The 14585-nt window shown below is 41.8% G+C and overlaps 1 protein-coding gene across 1 annotated transcript in view; it reads right to left on the minus strand.

Moving 5' to 3' along the window:
• Nucleotides 1-14585, minus strand: part of arhgap39 (Rho GTPase activating protein 39) — a 153496-nt gene that overhangs the window by 24148 nt on the left and 114763 nt on the right. Inside the window, exon 2 of the mRNA XM_030434169.1 lies at nucleotides 2502-2918. Coding sequence (XP_030290029.1) covers nucleotides 2502-2918 — 417 coding nt within the window. The remainder of the gene's footprint in view (nucleotides 1-2501; nucleotides 2919-14585) is intronic.

Below are 14585 nucleotides of genomic sequence, written 5' to 3' on the forward strand. Positions count from 1 at the left end.
CAGAGAGTCAGTTAGAAGCAAAACAATATGGTCTTAACTAAAATGATCGCCTCGTGGTTTTATGCAAAACTTCCCTTTCCAAAAAATCTCTCAAGGTGTTCCTGAGATATCACTTTCACAAGAATGGGACAGACAAAACTAATGCCACTAGGCAGGGCGAGCAAGAAAACCAGAGCTGTCCACACATGAGCTGCTCAAACACACATGATGATCCAACAGTTTACCAGACCTGCCGGTCCATTGTGTCAACGTGTTGCTAATAACATGGCAGTATTGGTCCAACAAATCTGTCTTTGTACAGTTCATGTTCTTCACACACCCATACACACACACACACACACAAACACACACACACAAGTACGCACACACACACACACACACAAACAAACAAAGAGAAACGTTCTTTAACTGTCTTTAAGGTCAGAGTTTTGCTCTTCCTCTGTACACCATGTGATCACTGGCTCAAACACAGCTAGCACACTCACTCACTGTGCACTGTGTGTATATATGTGTGTGTTAGTGTCAGTGTGTCCTCTTGATGAAGTAAAAAAAACATTTACAGGACACTGTGACCCCTGCCAGACATATCTACCAATCACTGCAGACTGCAGCAGATTACAGCAAACCAGCAACCAAGAATGGTAAGACAGAGGGGGAGGGGGACTGACAGGAGAGAGGTGAGTTGACAGAGACAGATAAAGTGAGTGTTAACATGCTTAAGTCTCTGAGGATGAGAGAGTATAGCAATTAATGGAAAGTGGCAGAAAGCTTAAGGAGGGGGTGGGGATGGGGTGATGAGACGGAGAGATCCCAAATACCAAAAACTCAGTAAGATATCAACACGGTATTCAAAAGCAAAACTTTGCTCTGTGCTTGTGTGTGTGTGTGTGTGTGTGTGTGTGTGTGTGAGAGAGAGAGAGAGAGAGAGAGTGCAACATTAAACTTAAATCTGATATCTGTTCCATTTATGAGTTTGCCATGTATGTTAAGACTTGTGACTAGAGATGCACCGATCAATCGGCCGCCGATTGAAAAAGCCGGTTTTATATCCAATCGCCCCCAATCAGTGACCGGCCAGTCACTGTCATAATTTCCGGTTTTCGGCCGATCAAACTGACCCGCATGCGCGGTGCGTAGCAGCTCAACGCGCCCAGAGCAAAACAGCTAAAAATTAGCAAGACTCAGGAAGAAAACATGTCGCTGATTTGGACTTATTTCACTTTGACCCAGGACGACCCAAAACACGCTGTTTGTAATGCTTGCAAGTCAAAAGTAAGCCGTGGAGGATCAACGCCTAAGACATTTGGAACAACAAACTTAATACGCCACTTGGAAAAGAAGCACCAATATAAGGAGGACACTGCTGCTGCTAAGAGGAGGGATGCAGCAGAGTCGCAGCAACCACAACAACCCTCCACCATGGCTCCTATGTTCGACATCAACACTGAAAAGTCCAATGCCACCACTAGGAAAATAATGGAGTTTATGGCACTGGACGACCAGCCGTTTAGCGTAGTACAGGATAAAGGCTTCGTAAATCTGATGAAACACCTGAGTCCACGGTACAAATTACCAAGTAGGCGGTACTTTTTCAGAAAAGTACCGCGCTGCCAGAGTTGTTTGAGAGCGTTTCAAGCCATATACACAAACTGCTGGACGCCACTAAATCCCCGGTCAGTTTCACAACGGACATTTGGACTTCTAACGTGAGGTTAATGTCAATGTTGAGCCTGACTGCTCAGTGGCTGGATGATGAATTTGAGCTACATCAAGTCCTTCTACACTGTGAAGAATGCCCTGGGTCCCACACCGCGGACAATCTAAGAGCCAAATTTGAAAAAATGTTGGTGGAGTGGGAAATCGACAAGAAGAGGGTTCATGTCGTGTTGCGTGACAACGCTCGGAATATGACCAAAGCACTGGATGATGGCAACTTCCCCAGTCTCCCGTGAATGGCTCATACACTCCAGTTAGCGGTGAGTGAGGGACTGCAGTCTCAACGCACTATCACTGACACTTTTTGAATGTTGTTGTCTGAATGTAAGTTAGTTATTGACCTGTAAACTGGACTGAATGTTATGGTCAGTGTTGAAAATAAATCTGCTCAGGAGGCACTGTTGAAACTTTCACTCCATTTCTTATTTGTGATGTTTTATTCTTGAAAAGGGGGGTTATGATAGCATCATATAGCCTACCACTAGTTGTGGTTTTAATTGCAGTTATATAAGCAAAATGTTGTCTGGGAGAGGGGTACTTGTATAAAATTTGGGAAAGTGTACTCAAGCCAAACAAATATGGTGTCTATTATATGATCATAATTATTTCTTAGATAGAAAATCGGTATCGGAAAAAACGGTTTTGGCAGGTTAGACCTCCTTTAAAACCGGAAATCGGTATCGGCCAAGAATTTTGCAATCGGTGCATCTCTACTTGTGACCTCCCAGAGGGTTTGGCAGGTTGCTCTCTCCCGGTCCCTGTCAGGTCACTCATCATCATCTTACCTGTCTGCCTCCTCTCTGCTGCCCTGTTTATCAGAGAGCTCCTGATCGAGGGAGGAGGAGGTGCTTCCCTCCCGGCTGACCCCACTGTTCCGTCCCGGGCTGTTGTCAGCTGACGCTCTGCCTCCTCCCCCTCCTGCGGGACGGGGATTGGTGGTGTCGGTGTGCTGCTTGAGGGTCTGCAGCTTGGCCAGGGGGATGATATCGCAGCCCTGTGGCCGGTGCCATACTGTGCGCTGGGTGGAGGCGTTATAGTAATAGAAGCGTGAGGTGTTGGGATCAAACAGCTCCCACCATTGGTTTTCACCGGTCCTCTTGATGCACACACCCTGTGGAGGATCCCACACACACTCTCCTGTCAGCAGGTTGGCGTACATACGCTCCCGTGTGCGTGGCTCAATGATCTCCACCCACTCCAACCTGCGGGAACACAATTCAGAGTGACACTTTTAGTAAACTGACTGAACACTGCTGAAGGTCCATCTGTGTGAAACTAGCAACAGCTCACTGTACGCTGGAACTGACTGGTCATTAGCTCACATGTCACAACCTCACAAGGGAATCACACATGATTGAAGGCACAGAAAAGTCTCTATTTCCAATGGAAACTTAGGAAGGCTAAATTCAACTTCCACACAGAGGAGCAATAGTGAGCATCCTGACTGGAAACATCATAAACCTGCATGGTTGATCCGGACCCAGGACTGGAAGGCTCTACGGCAGGTGATTAAAACCAGCAGAACATCACAGGTACCATCTACAGAGCATGAGAACAACAGCCTAAGTAGGTCTACATTAAATAGGAGAGGTCGCATCACAATCAGTGTGTTTACAGGAGGGAGGAAATACCAGAGACCATCTCTCTCTCTGCAGAACATGTGTGATTCACCATAGATTAATTGTCCATTACTTAATCTTTTGCGGATCATGTCATCTTCTTGGACGGATAAAAAAAAAAAAAAAAAAAAAGTTAAGTGTTAAAATGGATCACCAAATATACTTTGGTGGTTGTTACATATTTAGGCGGCCCACCTAAGTATAGTGTACATGAGCAAAACACTGTTCTAAATTTACAGAGCCCAATTAATTCTTGCACAATTGTACATCTTAGTCAGGGTCCAGATTTAACACCTGCCAAGAGACAAATGTGAGTTCATCTGGGGTTTGACAGGAAAAATGAATTGGGGTCACCAGGTGTAGCCAGGTGGAATCACAGCATGGGTCCAGTTTGCATTGCTATCTTTTGTACATGTACTAGCTGAGACTAATATAACAATCACTGCCACAGACAGTAAGTGACCTACTGTGATGTCAGAGAACCAAATCAAAGTGACATACAATCATCAATAATTGTCTTGCAGCTTGCTAGCTCTGTGCTAAGAAACATTTCACCAACTCACAATATTACAGAATAAACACTCAGCAGTCAGACCAACACAAGGACGCCTAATCTAAAGTAAAGTTAAAACAAGAGGGAATAACACAAAATGTCATTGTGAGTCATAACAAGTAAAAGGAAAAAGCCATGATACAAGCAAAATCAGAGAAAAGCCAGATGGATAAAGAGATCAATAAATGATGAGAAGAATACAACATCACACCAGAGGAATTAGAAATAGATAAATAGATTAAGAGCAGTAAAAGGGATAGAAAAAAGAAAAGAGAAAGAAAAATCAGTTTAAAAAGGCTGTCTTCATACAAAAGCCGCTCAATAAAAGTGGGTTTTAAGAAGTGATTTAAATTAAATGACTTTCAAGTCACCTTTAGATTTGAGCCTCAATTTTGAAATGACCATAAGGGCCCCACCCGAGAATCTGCGAACAGGCTCATATGGAATCAGCATTTCTACTATGTAACTTGGGTCAAGACCCATAAAAGTATCTGAAATAATAGGCTAAATCTTCACATCAATTCTAAATCAGACAGGGAGTCAGTGGAGAGAAGCCAGGACAGGAGTGATGTGACATCATCTGTTAAAACCATACGAAGCCCATCTCCTGTGGTCTGGATGAGTTGGAGGAGGTAGATGGAGGTAGATGGACTACTACTGCAGTAGTCCAGTCTAGAAAAGATGAGTGAAGTATTTCCAGGTCAGAGTGTGCCAGTATTGCTATTACTTTGGATATGGTTCTTAAGTGGTTTTAACAGAACTGGAAACTGTTTTAACTTGTGGTTCATAAGAAAGATCTGAAACAAACATTACACCTAGCAGGCTTTATGTTAGTGGGTTAAGTACCAAAGGTACTTTAAGTGAGCTTAAGTTTTGGGTATGGGGAGTTGAAAGGTCTGGTTTTGAGTTGTTGCATTGAAGCAAGTTTGTGGACTCCAACATTTGATGTCACTGAGAAAGTCAAAATCAGCAGCTAGGCTTTTTGGGTCACCAGGACTCAGGAAGGTATATCTGTGTGTCATCTGCATAACAATGAAAAGAAACATGTGATGAATATCGTATGGATTATATGGCCAAGAGGGAGCACGTAGATAGAAAATAAAATTGGACCTTAAATGGAACCTTGCAGTACACCACAGGTAATTTGAGTTGTAAATGATGTGTAATTACCTGAAGGTGACTTCTCTCTAAATGGTGTGAATCAAACCAACTAAGTGCAATGCCTTTGATGCCCACCCAGTTCTCATCACATTCAATTAGACTGGTTGTTGTCCACTGACAACAGTTACATCTAAAAGAATTCAAATTGTGCTCCCTTCTCTGTCAGCTGCTAAAAAGAGGTCATTTGTGACCTGGAGGAGGGCATTTTTTGTGCTATGTAATTCTCTAAAGCCTGAAACTTCTCAAAAGATGTTGCTATGACACATACAGGCTAAAAGCTGTGTTCAGACCATTTTCTCTCAAACATTGGATGAAATTGAAAGAGAAATTGGCTTAAAAGTAATTGAACAGTGGGATCAAGATGAGTTAAAAAGACACACATCTCTTTTGAGGCATCAATAAATGGACAAGGCAGTGGACCGGTGTGTTGTTAAAGACCAGTAAAAGTGTTAAACCACACTTTTTATCCTTATCCTTGGCTAATTCTATATAGTTATTATTGTCTTTCCTAATGCATGTCACTGGGTCAGTTTCCAGCTAATCCAGGTCAAAAAAGTCTTTAATTAAAAACAAAATCTATGGTGGAGTTTTGAGAATGACTCTGTGTAGTACGAATGAGTACGAATACAAATATATTGTCAGAATATTTAGCCGGATCATTAGCACATGAGGGCAGCTGTAGCTCAGCGGGTAGAGCAAGTTGGCTAGTGATCGGACTTGTCCAGGGAGTACCCTGCCTTCACCTGGAGACAGCTAGGACTGGCTCTAGCAAAAAGCCCGAGAGCCAATAAAAGGGAAAAAGTTGTTACAGACATTGGATGGATGGATCAGCACATGATGTGTTGCTGCTCATACTGCTTGTCTCACCAGGGGGTGACAAGAATCAACACAACATGAGAGTACCTTGTAGCTGCTCTTAGCTGAACATACAGCATACATTCACATTCACATTCACTAGCGCGTTAATGGAGTGCAACATTACAAAGGATTATACAGAGCTACCCCTGTATTATGAATAATCAGATGGATGCCATAGCAGCTCCTGTACACACACACACACACACACACACACACACACACATACACACACCCACACACTCATACACACACCTTCTCATATGTATTGAGCTCTAATGCTGCTGTTTGTAAATTAGAAGCAGAAGGAAGGCTTTAACATGACTCACACACACCTGCACAGCAAAACATAGATTCATAGCTTTGTCAAAACACACACAGACTACAGACTACAGACTATCACTCAAACACACATGTGGCAAAGCGATGAACATTACAAGTGCATTTTAAGCCTGTGTGCTGGCTGGCTTTGTGCTGCTGCGAGCCTTCAGACCAGTTGTCGAGGGGTAAGAGGTCAATTAATAACTGTTGAGCAGGCAGAGAGTGGGTGGCTGTGTGTCAGCTCATCTGAGTTTAACAGAGGACGAGGAGCTGCTGACCAACACTTTAAAGCCATTCATCTGGCAGCTTGTTGGAAAATGTCCCAGAAGCAGCACAAAGTCAGGTGATGAGCAGAAGTTATTCTCACAACATTGTGGATGCTGCTGATCCTGCCACATTCTCATACTGCCCCTGCACAGCAACCAATGGGCCAAACATACAGGATCAATGATTTAGGTGTGGCTGAAGTGCATCTAAATCTGCTGATCCACCAAGACCTGACAGCACTGACAGCATAGTTTACCGGCTATATCCTCTCATCTTCCTCTGGATGAGGAAGAGGCCCAGTGTGGACCACAGTCCTGACAGCTCCTGTATCAAAGGGAACAATCCTTTCCAATATACATGATGCACCTGCTCCTAGAAGACAGCCAGTTAGCTAAATGCAAGTTACATGTTAGCTGCTGGTCTCTGTACTACTGTATTAGAGTTATTGTGTTATTTGGAAGGAGCAAATCAGAGGACAGCACCAGGTGCCTCACAGATGCTTTAAAGGATACATTCATTAAAAATCAAATAGATTTTTAATAAGTGTTTCCATCAGTTATAAGTACTTGGTTATTCACAAAGCTCATTCCTGAGATTTGAGAACCATCCATGATGTCCATCCAATCATCCATCCATCCATCCATCCATCGTCTGTAACCGCTTTATCCCTTTTACGGGGTCCATGCTGGAGCCAATCCCAGCTGTCTCTGGGCGAGGGCAGGGTACACCCTGGACAAGTCGCATGCAAGCAGAGGCAGATGCTGCCATGCAAGGTGGCAACCGCACATCAGGAGCAATTTGAGGTTCAGTATCTTGCTCAAGGACACTACGACATGCAGCTCAGCTCAGCCCGGAGCTGGGATTTGAACCAGCTACCTTCCGATCACTAGCCAACCTGTTCTACCCACATGGTGATGTATCTACAAATAAAGTTTAAAAACAGAAACACAACAAGCTGACAGTCAGACAACACTGGATTGAGTTATCAATCACAGCAATGACTCTCAGCCTTTTTCAAGTGCTGGATCTCAATGATGTCCTCAGGGAGCAGGTCCCAGTCCCAGTACTCCACCTGTACTTGTAAGAACATGTATAGAGCCTAATACAACTCATTTAACATTATCAAATACATCTGGTTAACAGGGAGCAGTTGTGGTTGGTCAGCTGTGCTCTGATGGTCGTGTCCACAGGGGTGTTGTGTCATGTGAGAGCAGGCAGCACTACCCTGGTCTGCACGCTTCACCAAAACTGATTACACCCTGGGACTATGCTCTGGGATCAAACTGGACTGACATGGCAGCTTGTTTGGAATCCTTCTCTAATATAACAAACACAGCTCAGCGAAATGTGTTTCTGTAGACATTTCAGGTGAGAAAAAATGCCATGCAGCTGCAGAGTGTGTTTTCATTTTAACTTGACAATAGTCAGTTTTGCTTAGTTCTACAAAAGTGTCCAAAGGTGGAGTATTGCAGCATAATGTGGCCTTATTTGCATTAAGTAGCCAGAATTCCTGACTGATATGGAACTATATTGCCTTGACTTTGTTGTTTCTTCCCACAACAAAGTTTGAAGGGAAGATGTCATTGTCCATCTCTCATGGTACATGTCCACAGGATCCATCGTATCCATGCTTCTCATTTATCATCCATTCAAGCAGCCATGCAATGCATTGTGATAGTGGTGCGTTGTGTTCTGAGGGACGTGGTGTTGCTTTGCCCGCTTCTCATTTGCATAAAGTTAAATTCTGGCTACTGAAATGCTTCCAGTGCACATTAGAACTGATATGACCGCAGAGAAATGTAAAAACTCCCATCATCTGTTTCCAGTGTTGAGGAATGATTATCACAGGTACAGAGTTTTGTAACTTTTTCTTATGGTACATATTTAGATATTTAGAGACTATTTAAGAAAGGAGAACAGAGGAGCGATAGAGCGCTTCATCACGTTGCACCGACCACTATCGGTATCATGATGACCAATATCATCAGAACCAACCAGACAATGAACTAAAGATGAATATCAGCAGAACCAATGAGCTTGCTGTCAATTACAATGCCTAAAATCGGGGAAGTTGGTAGATTTAGATTTAACATTGAGTTTTGACATTTAGATTTAGTTTTAACATGTAGTACAAAGTGACTACAAGGAACTTTTATTTTGTGACGGTTTAAGCGGTGTGAGCACCACGTCCTTGAATTGTTAAGAGCTTGATCTGGGTAATGTGTGCATTTTTTTTTTAAAAGCAATTGTTTGTAAATTCAGCATGTTGCAGAATGCAGTTACTGCTATAGTGATGGGGTAATCTATCTAATTGTGTCGATGCTGTACTGTGACAACCTTTAAACAGAGTTTCACCAATATAATGTTAAGTTGGCATGGGGAGTTGGTCTGTGTGGGTCATAATTTGGCTGTTTCCTCTTCCAAGTCTTACCTTGAAGTTGGTTTCTAATCTGACTGCTGGTGTTTCTTCACCTGTCAGACTTGACTTTATCCGTGCTGTAGTGCTTCCTGATCCCAGCTATTAACTTGCAAGTATATTGTTATCTTTTATGGACATAGTGATCAAAATACAACAATAAGACTGATTGCTTTATCCTTTGAATGTATTGGACTGAATGTAACCCTTCTTGATATTAGTTTTCTTGGCAGTTTCCATATGATTCAATCACTGTAGAGTCTCTGCCAGTGTGAATCAGCCCTACTCTTTAAGCTGAAGAGCCTTGTTGAGCACTGGGGCAGCCATGGATCTTGCTAGCTACTGTCTTGGCCTGGGTGTGAGGGAGAGGAAGAAATGGTCCATCAGCTGTCAGAGTGAATACTTGTCAAATGGAGCAGAACAGCCCAGTTAAATAGAGAGATCCGGAGCGGAGAGAGTAGGATTAATTGGCCATTATTGGTTGATGTGTTAGAGTTCCAAATGACCCAGTTTAGCTGGCGACCCTGTAGAGACACTCAGAGACAGCTACTCAGGTTGACTGAACACTTATCATGCACACCAGTGCTTCATATTTTTGTAATAGTGAACGATACCAAATACTGTCAGCAGCCAAGTATGCTGTCCTTATTTAGACAATCCCCAGTGTTTCTGTCCTATTTTGTGATCCGACCAACATATTTGTACCAACACTCCAACTAGGTATAGATTACAAATCTGTGTCAGCTTCTTCATCAGTGTCCCACTGTGAATGAAGGTCCACAGTCCCAATAGTTGTAAACTCTGTTAAAGAGTCATACCTCAAATAACAGAACAACTTTGTTTTTGTTTCAGTCTGTGGAGTCAATAAAGGACAAAGTTTGTGTACAGTTCATCTTAAGCATGTACACAATAGAGATGTTGAAAATGCAGCAGGCTAACGCTCTGCTTGGTGCCAGACCTTAGTGGCAGCTTTATTCATTCATTTAGTGACATAAATGGGGAAGCATGCTACAACATACAGTATCTATGTTGTATGATCGGATTAAGGAAGACATCCATCAGATGACAGAAGTTTACAAAACAGGTTATGACCCTTTTTTCAAAAGTGAACATTTGTGTGTGAAGAGAGTGGAGAGTTAGTGCTGCAGGGTCTTGACTGTGATCTCATACACTTGAGGTGCTCTTTGAACACTTCAGGTGTACACTGCTTATTCCAACTTGTGAACATGTGCACTATAGTCTGGTCTTGATAAAAAATATCATAATAATATAAATATGAAATGCAAGTCTCCTTCAACAACAATCCATGTCACAATGTAGAATTTTGTAAAATTTAAAGACATTTATCTTACATCTTGTATACATTTGTGTATATTTCTTGTGGGTGTCAAAGATGATTATTGGCATACTTCACAGGCTCAAATTAAAACAGTAACTGCAGTAATTCTTTTGTAAAAAAAAATAAAATGAAAATAAATTAACTGTGTCCCCTAAAAATGTAGTTTTTAGAATAAAACACATTATGAACAAAATCTGTATTTCTTCATGTTATCTTCATACAAACAGATGTAGATGAGATGTTTCTGAATGACGAGTGAGAGGCTACAACCAGTAGCAGGTTAGCTTAGCTTAGCACACATACTGTAAATAGGGAAACAGCTAGCCTGGTGGCTAAATCTACCTACAAGCACCTTTAAATCTCAACATGTCACAAGTCATCTATCATCTTTTTTGATCCAGGTCAGGGTCACGTGACTATTTCTGTGTGCCAGTCTTGACATCACTGACTCAAGCCCATATTTATAAAGCATTCTAATGCTAAGAGTTGGTCCTAGTGACGAAATGCTAAAAAAGTGTTAGAATAAGATGCTCTGAATGTCTGTGAATACAGGCCCCGGATGCTACTGCACCTAGCCATAAGAATCGTCCAATTAGTGTATGGACCAGTGCTGCTGACATTAAACTTGAATTTTTTATTTGAATCCAAAGACAGTTTGGATGGCGTTTGATTGGAAGAGTTTGTGTACAGATCATCTTAAGCATGTACACCCGCTCCTACATGTGCAGGGAGACAAAGACAACAAAATTCAGGAAAATAGCCATTTGAGTACTGAGAGCACTGCTGCACTGGTAGTGCTGTTGGTTGTAGTGCTGCCACACACAGTTCCATGTTTTTTTTTTCCTTTCATCTGGTACCCGTCTTAAGTTCAGTGCAACCATAGCCCTTTAAAAAAATGACCATCTGTGTTGGTCAAAAGAACATTCAGATGATAAACTATCGGGGAAAGAGTTTCTGGTAGGCCTGGGCAATATGTCTAAATAGTCCCTCACAGTAGTGGAATTATATACCAGTTAGGTATCCATCATTTTTGATCATTTTTAATGATCTGTCCTATTTTTTTTAATTTCAAATTACACAAGAACATTTTTTAATTCAACCTCTTTATCAATGCACACAGCTTATAATTTACATTAACACAACAATGAATAACACACAAATAAAATCACTCAAACAAATACAAATACTGCCAGACCGGTGAGCTGACCTGCTCTTTTACATTCACAATTTTCTTTCTGTCAACTACTAATGTTCTCACTCTGCTGTTAATGGGTTTTGCTTGTATTTTTCTCACGGTTGGTGTGTAAAACACCTAGCCTGCAGCAGAGCTGGCTCCACCTTTGACTGCCACAGTTGCAGTGTCTCTGGGCTTGTGAGGACTGTGGTCTATAGTAACACCTCTTCTGTTGTTGTCAGTCACATAGCAATGGTGCAACAGATCTACACACCTCATAAATAATTGGCTGTTTGCATGTCACTCGTAGCACGCACCATTATCAAGGGATATGATAACCCTAACTCTAACCCTGATCAAGTTGTGTGGTCAAGTTGGTTTGCATTTAATCCACACTTGTGAAACCATCAAACATTTTTCAACCTACTTTTCTATAGCTATAGACGTTGTGTCTTCATAATGCTATTGTTTCAACTCCCAGGCCTAGGTTCATGTATTGTTTTCCAGTAATGGATGCCCATGTGGCTGCATAATGTCCCACGTGTTGAGCACCACTGAGGAACATAACAAACTGAAGTGATCCATGAGAACAACAAGCAAACCAGCTCGATGCTCCAACATCAAATTCATTTCTAAGCCTTTCATTTAAAAAGCCCCATCTGCGCTCTAATCAACAATCATCTATCTATAATACAAGGAATCTCTGTCTGTCTGTGTGTGTGTGTGTGTGTGTGTGTGTGTGTGTGTGTGTGTGTGTGTTCCTCAAATATCTCTGCGGATCAGGATCAGACTGACCTGAGACTTTCAACATGGCTGCTGCGTGGTTCAGTGGTGTGCAATAAGCATTTGCTTGGACTGCAATTATAGCATGAATAAATTATTTCATAGATGCTTTACAAATTCTGCAAGCATTGTCCACCGGAGCCACCACAGTCACGTGGGCACCAGAGCCAACCACTGCACACCGTGGCCACGTGCGCACCAGAGCCAATCACTGCAGAGCTCAAGCCCACGACATACCTTAAAAAACAAGCTGATTTATACCTGCAGCGGTATGTGTGTGTAGCTAGCTGCTAGCCGCTAGCCGACCCACATGCCCTAACGTTACCGCCCGAGTCAACGGAGCGGACGCACTGGCACGTCCAAAACTGGATTTAGGGTAAATAATGTCCAACACGCCTTTTCGCGAACATTGCCGTTACGTTTGCTTTGTGTCTGGTGCAGGAAGAAACAGTAAAAATGTGCTTTTGTCACAAGCGGATTTATACCTGCAGCGGCGCGAGCTGGACCGGGATTTTGCCGGCGGTTCGGTCCCATTCTGTTCTGTTCTGTTCATCTAAACTGACTGGTGTGGATTATAATGAGATTAAACAAGTCCAGACCGAGTCTATTCGGGTCTGAGGAGATCCGGAGACGCGCGGTCAACAAAGTGGGATCGGAATCTGTGGATGTTTGTGTGTAGCTAGCTGCTAGCCGCAAGCCGACCCACATGGCCTAACGTTACCTACCGAGTTGACGGAGCGGGCGCACCGGCACGTCGAAAACCGGATTTAGGGTAAGTAATGTCCAACACGCTTTTTCGCGAACATTGCCGTTACATTTGCTTTATGTCTGGTGCAGGAAGAAACAGTAAAAATGTGCTTTTGTCACCAAAGTATCCAAGCAGCAAGTTTGGTTGTTGAGGAACAGGAAGATGTGGGAGGGACATCGGCGGATGATTGACAGCAGCAGTGATGTGTTGGAGACAGCGACAGAGATAGCGAGTTTTGAGAGTTGAGAGATTTGTGACATATAGCGTGTTTGGAGTGTATAGTTAGTGTGTTATGTAGTGTTTGGTGTGGTGTGTTTAGTGAGTAGTGGAGTCGTGTTGTGAGGCAAAACAAGGAAGAGACGGCTGAATGTGGAACAGGCAGGAATGAGCTGAGCCCTGAGCCTGAGGCATTGCCTGCAATTAAATATAAATAGATACACATAGCTTTCTAAATTTCAAAAACTTATGCACCAATTTAGCAAACAACAATTTATATTTGCATTATAACTAATGCAATTGGTCCATTAAACCTATTTGTGGTTTTCACAGTAAAAAAAACTTTTTCTACTCTGATTTTATGTTATTTTGTGATTTTAGGTCCATAGTGTTAATATAGTACCTTAAAATGAAAAAATAACTGTACAGTCACACATGTGAGGTTTTACTAAAAATAATTACACCAAGTAAGGCAAGGTAAATAGTTTTTAAGGTGACATATAATGGTATAATCAAAAACAGCCAATTATATCCCTGACGTCCCACCTTCAAACACAGCCTCATTTGGCCATCCATTCATTTGGCCATCCATGAAAAAGCTACTTAACCTCCCACTTTTCTATAGAAATACATGCTTCCTACGGGCAATGCACTAGTCCACATAAAACAACAACAACACAGTTTGAAGCAACATAATGTAGAAATTGGCAGTTCCCCCACATTTCTGAGTGCAACACCACTGTGGTACATACAAATCCCAGGTCTGTAACAATTTGACATAATGTAGGTGCTGACTACAAACAGAACTCATTACGTCTTAACAATGTGATGTGTTGAAGTACACATGTAACTAGGGCTGGGCGATATGGCCTTTTACTAGTATCCAAATATTCTTAGGCCATGTCACGATACACAATATATATATCGATATTTTCCTTAGCTTTGAATTAACACTTTGATGCATACAATCATGCCCGTATGATGATTCTACGTGTCTACATTAAAACATTGTTCATACTGCATTAATATATGCTGATTTTAAACATTCATGCCAAAAGGGTAAAGTCCCAACTAAACACATTTATCAAAACTGTATTTATTAAACAGTTATTAAGCAGTGGCAAAACATGTCATTTCAAAACAAATAAAGTGCCTTTTATGCATAATGCCAGTACAATATTTAAACTAATAAACAAAATAAAGTGCCTTTTTGTGCATGATGTCACAAATAACATTTCAAACAACACTAAATAAAAGTGCACATTTTGTGCATAATGCCACTAGCATATTTTAAAAGAAATACATGCACATTTGTGCAGGATGTCACACAGGTCATCTTAAAATAAAGTAAAATTAAAATTTGCTGCATCATAGGAAATGAAATGGTGAAAATGAAAAGTTCACAGCTTTAGTTTTG

This window comes from Sparus aurata, chromosome 11 (genome assembly GCF_900880675.1).
Source record: "Sparus aurata chromosome 11, fSpaAur1.1, whole genome shotgun sequence".
In the NCBI taxonomy this organism is placed as follows: Eukaryota; Metazoa; Chordata; class Actinopteri; order Spariformes; family Sparidae; genus Sparus; species Sparus aurata.